The sequence below is a fragment of the Brachycentrus maculatus genome, unplaced genomic scaffold (assembly GCF_059751285.1).
Source record: "Brachycentrus maculatus isolate JH-2025_06_01 unplaced genomic scaffold, ASM5975128v1 h1tg000865l, whole genome shotgun sequence".
Classification (NCBI taxonomy): domain Eukaryota; kingdom Metazoa; phylum Arthropoda; class Insecta; order Trichoptera; family Brachycentridae; genus Brachycentrus; species Brachycentrus maculatus.
Window position 1 is genome coordinate 168,880 of NW_028281591.1, and position 6,992 is coordinate 175,871.

Consider the following 6,992-nt stretch of genomic DNA (forward strand, 5'->3'; position numbering starts at 1 on the left):
AGGACCTATTATATATATAGTGAGTATCAGCCAATAATTTTATACGGGTTTTAAAATGCACTGCAAATTGTAAAATCTATGACATACAAAAATAAAATGCTCTTATTGGGCGTTTGAATACCAAGAATGTGATGGGCCAAAATCTCATCAGATTAAAATATTTATTTTTTGTAAATAAATATTAGTTTTCTTATGGCATACACAAATATTTCGAATAAAAACTATTTTCAGTTAAGCTTGTGTTTGAAAATAGGAAATTACAGTTTATCAGGCAATATTACAATTTTAAAACTCATGATAGCTATTTCGCCTTAGAATGGCATTGTTAAACTATCCTAAAAAAGTTAGCCAATGGCATCACAAAGCAAAATACCTGTCAGAAAAAATATCTAAATCGTAAATTATGTTTCGATTAATAATTTATAAGAGGGATTTTTTTTTAATAAAAAAAAAAGATAATGCCTGTAAGGTGATAAAAAAGCCCAATATTATGAGAAATAATCGAAAATTCTAAAGCGTTTTTAGAATCTATCGGAATAGAATTTCAGATTGTGCCAATTTTAAAACCCTTTTTGTATTCTATACAGTATGGCTGTCCAAACTCAAAACACAGTAAGGGACATATTTTTTGTAGTAGGTTTTTATTGCATTTATGGACTAAGTAGACTCTACTAAATCCTAAAATGCAAAAAAAACCTACTATAAAAAAATGTCCCTTACTGTGTTTTAAATTTGGACAGCCAAATACAAGATATATGTAATTACATACATACAGTATATGTTTTATGGAACACAACTATCCCTTGATTTACAGTGACAAGACACAATTACGTGAAATACGCATAAATTTTGCCAATAAAATACTATATTTATTTTAAATCCATTGAAATAGGGGAGATAACTCATATAAGGGTCATAAAACATATTAAAAATGTGAAAATTATTGCAATAAAATAAAAACTAAAGGTTACATCTATTTATTTATTGGTAAACATATAATTATTTGTTAACACAATCATAGAAAATAATTACAACACAAAATACATTACAAAACATAATACAATTATTTAAAAAAGTTATAAGAATGAAACATTCATGATTATTTTGCTTTATAAGCAATGACCTGGGAATTGTGGTTTTATATGATTCATTGCCAATTTTGTGATTTCATTGTTTTAATATTATAACAATGAATAACAATAAATTACATGTAAATCAAGGGATATGTGTATATTTTATATATATTTATACACACATATATACATATATATATATATATATATATATATATATATATATATATATATATATATATATATATATATATATATATATATATATATATATATATATATATATATATATATATATATATATATATATATATATATATATATATATATATATATATATATATATATATATATATTTTCACAAAATTATCAAGATTAATTAGTCATAAAAATTATCTTATATAATAGCATCAGCGTCAAAGTCTTATACATTTTAAAAACATAAGTATAACTATAGTGAATCTTTCACTGATACAAAAAATATAATCGACCAAAACTGAATAAAACTTTTCAATAATGAAAACATACAAATATATTTAATATTTCTTTAATAATTTTAACAACAGCCATATTAAATATTAACAACTATACTTACACAACATAAGATATCACGATCGGAAGAATCTCACCACCCGTATGACATATTGGCGGCAAATGGGACACTCACTGAGGCGCTTGCCGCACGCGATACATGTCGCAATGTGTCCACACTCCAACATTACACATTCCATAGGGGCATCCATACAAATCTTACACAATTCCTCCGCACTTGCCTTCTCCAAATCTAAAAGGGATGGTTCAAGATAGAAATACATCGGGATAAAATACATATAAGCATAAATTATCAGTAGATCATGTCCCATAAATAAATATGGATTGAAGGGAAATATGAACATTAATATTTACCTTCTCTAGATTTTGTACTTTCTCTCCAAAGTCGTTTGGCTCTTTCTAAAAGTTCATTTCTTTCGCAGCATCCTTTGAAATCGACTCGGTTAAGAATCAAAAGTTCCTTTAGTTGCTTTATGTTTAAAGTTTCAACTTCAGATAAATTTTTAATGTCATCTAATTGAATTCTTTTAGATACTGGTTTCGGAGCACAGAATTTGGTTTCTTTCAAACTCGAAGATTCTCCTGAGAGATCATCGACAATTCTGGAGGGGATGTTTAATTCCGATGTGGCTCGACCCGAGGCACGTAAAGGTACCGGTATCGGTACATCCGATATGATTTCAGCAGATTCTAAAAACATAATTTTTTACTTTTTTGGAGTTCACATTCATACTAAATCGAAACTATATCAAAAGAGTAATAATAGATTGTATGAAAATATACATACTTGTAAAGAAGATGTCACACAGATAAAATTGTTTCATAAATATGCAAAATTGCGCTGCCACAAACTTGAATAATAACTGGTCTGGTTTCCATTGAAATACATATATGCAAACTAAGTATTAAGATACAATAATGTAGAGTTTTGTTTCAGTGCTGTCGATTTTAGCATCCATGAGGAAATAATAATAATAAATTTGGATAATTTTTATGGCGGCATTTTCGTAAAATACTACCCTAAGGGTGCTAATATCAAGCTCAAGGGCAAGGGCACGGGCGCTAGGAAAATATGTTTGTTTGGCAAAACAATATTCAAAGAAGTGGAACAATGGGAAAAATTTATTTGACAGTTTAAAAAGCGACTGGTTCTTTACAATAAACTAACAATCGAGTACTCGGATATCAATTAAAAATAAAATCAAAATGGGAGGAAGTAACTCAAATACTAGTCAAAACTGTTTCTTTTTTACATAACTGTCTAATGATAGCTTTATCTATAATCTGTGCTAAAGTAATTTACCTGGAGGCAATGAATCAGCAACTTGTCCTAAGAATTCCCAATCATCATCCAAATCCTCAATTTCAACACAATCAGTTGTATTTCGTTGTCCCAATGGAGAGTCATCATCCACATCTACATTGGCAGTGGAAGTGTCAGTAATTACACACTCGGGTGGGACTACACCCGAATGACCTTCTTGCGCTCTATCTCTGGAGGGAATATTTATATTGGAAGTTGGAGAAGTAGGGAAGGATGTTGAATCGGGGTGACTGGATATCCTTCCTGGGGCTTGTTGAGGAATCGTGGAAGACTGTTGCGTAGGGGGAGCTGTCGGAGTAGATGCCGAAGAAGGGGTTGTGGCCGGAGTGGGAGTTCTTGTACACGACGGTGTTGTTCTTTGTGGCCGAGAATGTCCCGGGGCTCTGCCACCACCATATGCATTGGAAACTAAATCATATATTAATAAGTACCCACTCCAATTTATAAATATGGTAATCGGTGAACACATTGATACTGTAATGTTAAAAATCTTAAAACAACACAGTTTTTAACAGAAAAAAAACTTGTTCATTCTAAAGTTTTTTTTAAATCATTTATATACAAATTGATGTGCAGTGATATTTCAAAAGAAATTTGTATTTTTTGCTAACAAAATAATAAAGAAGGGAATAAAATTCATAAACTTTGTCTATTTATAAAAAAAATATTATCAGTAAAAAGATTTTTAAAAAATAAATTATTTGATTTTTTTGCCCATTTTTCACGATTTTTTTAAAAATTTTGGTTGAAATAAGTGAATTTTAAATTATAATTTATTTTTTTTTAATTTCCAAATGTTTGTGACTAATTTCACAGTACATTGGAATAAAACAAAAATATTTGAATTAATGAGCTAATACACAGTAATCACATTGTTCACACCCAGATGCATCGTATGCACATGTTTTTATATAATCAGATAATTATTGATATTTCACAAATATAAATTTTATTATTTAAACCCAACCCATATCATTTGGATATGGGTTGGGTTTAAATAATAATAGGTGGAGATTTCATTGTTGTTAAAATATAAAATAGAATAAAAACAGTCAATGTGTAAACACTCGGGTAAAATGCTCAAAACAGCACTTAAATGTATTCCATTATGATTTTTTTATATGAATAATCATTATTATTATAATAAAGAGATTTAATATTGATAGGAAAGGAACAATAGGAATAATTTTATAGGAAAGGAACATGAAAAATGTTATTTAGGCATTTAAAGGGCTTGCGACCTGTTATTGGCTGGTTTAAGTGATCACTTTACATACTGTGAGACATTAACTATTCTACCGGAATGAATGAACGAACTTCCATAAAACTTAATTATATAAACCCATTTTACCTAGATTTGGATATCTACAAAAGAAAGAGAAATAGCACTGACTGAATTAACACAAGGCCACCTCAGATATTATATCATGTCATGAGATTTGATAATTTACTGGGTACATTGCAAATAACGACATTGATGATCAATTTTATTAGACTTGTCTAATAGCAGAAATAAATATTTTTTATTTAAGTTTTAAAAAATAATGGTTTTTACCAAGTAAAACTTAAATAAAAAATGGATAGATTTTACCACAAAGTGACTGCCGAATCAATTAATGAAATGAATATTACTATGATGGGACATCTATAATGAATTACCCCTTAGCTGTACCATGCATTAAAATCAGCAAAACAAAATAATAGAATTACCATTAGTCTGTTGTCTGCTTCGTGCGTGGGAGCGATCTCCGTTACTCGAGCCGATATCAAATGCTGAACTCAAAATATTATTAAGGTTACTCGTGAATCCCTTTAGACTAGCAAATGTAGATGAAAAGTCATTCTGCGAATTTTGTGGTGGAGGTCTTCTCAAAAAATCACCACTATTTACGTGTGTCAAAACCAAATTAATCAGGTCTTCTTTTTCTGGAAAGAAACACAAATGTCAATAGTTTTAATTTTAAATTGTCTAGCTACCCTACAAATAAACAATCCAAAGATTCTCACCGACACATCCACGAGTGGAGATATTTTGCCGGTGTAAGAAACACTGAAGGTCCCTCACTCGGAGATGATCTAAGGCATGTCTCCCGAGAGGCCTGGTTGACAGGACCGTGCAAGCCCCGCATATTCCGACGCTGCGCCCCAAACAGTTATTACAATAATAACGGTCGCACTCGAAACAAACTCTCTTGCGTTTAAACACGGTGAACTGCACGGAACAACTTTCGCAAGGCATTTTTAACACCAAGCATGTACGGAAAAATTACAAGTTCTTTATCTTTCGTGATTGCTCATGAAATTCTGACAAGCAAAATATTTGTGACCTTGTACCGACGTAGTGAAAGATTTGAACGTACGTCAAACATTTTCGATTTTTAATAGTAAGTATCGATATTTACATGAATATATAATATAAAAGTACGATATTTTACTACTACGTTATATAAAAAACCCGCACAATTTTCTCCATGACGGACCTTCGACCAAAAGATAAATGGAAATTGATGAACGAGACAAAATGACAGAATTATTTTGACATATAAGATTGGTGTTGCCAAAATCCAATTACGTGGATATGAGTAGCTACTATTATCTTTTATTATTTCAAGTTGGCCAGCGAACGCGACATATCCAATAACCCTTTGATTACCAAAATCCGATATATCGGCTTTAGGTATTCTAGCGAGAAATGCCGGATCTGACATCATGATTTATAAAAGTATATGATTTATGACAATATGTTAGGGATCCGTTCATTCTTTCAGGGTTGTGTAAAATTTTTAGATTAATATTTTTTTCCAATTTAGAATTGAATATTTTACATTTACTTACAATAATAAAAAATAATAAACCATATCCGCTCTCTAGGTGGAGCATATGGAGTCCACAAACTGTCTCCAGGCTTTTCTGTCGGCTGCCAGCTTCCTTGCATCTTCCCTGAAGTCAGATCCGCGTCCTGAAGTTCTGACGAGAACTGCCGACGAATTGTCAGCAGTGGTCGCCCTGGGCAGCGCGAACCTGATGCCTTGTAAAAGAGGCAAGCTTGATTAAGGCTCTCAGGAGGCATGCGGAGTACATGGCCAAGCCAACTGATTCGCCTTTTCCTGACGACAGTTGTGACCAAGATTTGCTGCGTCCTTATCTCTTCATTCCTCACAAAGTCAAACCACCACATGCCTAAAATTCTCCGCAAACACCTATTCTCAAAGCTTAGTACACGGCTGCTCTGGGCCCTTGTAAGATGCCATGTTTCACAGCCGTATAAGAGAACAGGAGCAATGCAGGCATTGTATAGGCGGCATTTGGTCTTCACCGAGTATAAATCCGATCTCCAGACAGCCTTCATACTGTTAAATGCTTACAATATTACAAAAAAAAATAAGTTTAGCTTAAGCAAAATACGAGAAAAACTAATAAATTAAACAAATTTGTTTCCATTAAAAGTAACAAAAAAGTAAAGCTAAAGCAATTAAGTTTTAAAAACTTAAAAATAATATAAAGTTTAAAAACTACAACAAAGCTTGTAATTTTTTTTAATGAATAAACAAAAATACAATAAAAACACTTTCATATAATCAGGTTGGTAAATGCACTGGAAAAAACACACATCACTAACAAAATGGCATTAAATTTATATTGATGCATAACCAAAATTATAAAATATAAATATATTTTTTAACAATGTTTTGTTAATGCTCAGGAAGAAAGGCCCCATGAAAACCGTTTTCGGACTGAGTGCAGATAGTATATTCTTAAGTGATATTCTTGACACATGCAATATATTGATACAAATATAATATAATTGCTAATGTAAGTATTATCAAATGTGGTGACGATCGGATGGCGGCAATAACCACACAACATAGCCACGGAGTCACTCTATTGGTAAATGTTTACATGCCAGTATGCTGCAACGAAAACCTGTCTGTTTTTGTGGACATCTTGAGCCGAGTTACAGCTATTGTAGATGAAACTCAAGTGAATGAGTTAATTTTTATGGGAGATTTAATGCGCTCATACACAGTAGATTTATGGAGGAA

At 31.4% G+C, this 6,992-nt stretch overlaps 1 protein-coding gene across 1 annotated transcript; it reads right to left on the reverse strand.

The window, feature by feature from the left end:
* Positions 1–1,551: 1,551 nt before the first annotated feature.
* Positions 1,552–5,505, reverse strand: LOC148299987 (E3 ubiquitin-protein ligase RNF34). The gene is made up of 5 exons (XM_088275426.1): positions 4,957–5,505; positions 4,660–4,875; positions 2,929–3,357; positions 1,980–2,315; positions 1,552–1,857 (listed from the first exon to the last, which is right to left on the reverse strand). The coding sequence occupies exons 1-5, from the start codon at positions 5,186–5,188 to the stop codon at positions 1,682–1,684; spliced, it is 1,389 nt and encodes a 462-aa protein (XP_088131552.1). The 5' UTR covers positions 5,189–5,505; the 3' UTR covers positions 1,552–1,681.
* Positions 5,506–6,992: the final 1,487 nt, after the last annotated feature.

Coding starts and splice junctions, on each gene's coding strand:
- LOC148299987 (XM_088275426.1), bottom strand. CDS start 5,188: ATGCCTTGCGAAAGTTGTTCCGTGCAGTTCACCGTGTTTAAACGCAAG. Junction 3,358..4,659: donor AAGCAGACAACAGACTAATG/GTAATTCTATTA, acceptor TATATGATTTAG/TTTCCAATGCATATGGTGGT. Junction 1,858..1,979: donor AAGTACAAAATCTAGAGAAG/GTAAATATTAAT, acceptor CATCCCTTTTAG/ATTTGGAGAAGGCAAGTGCG.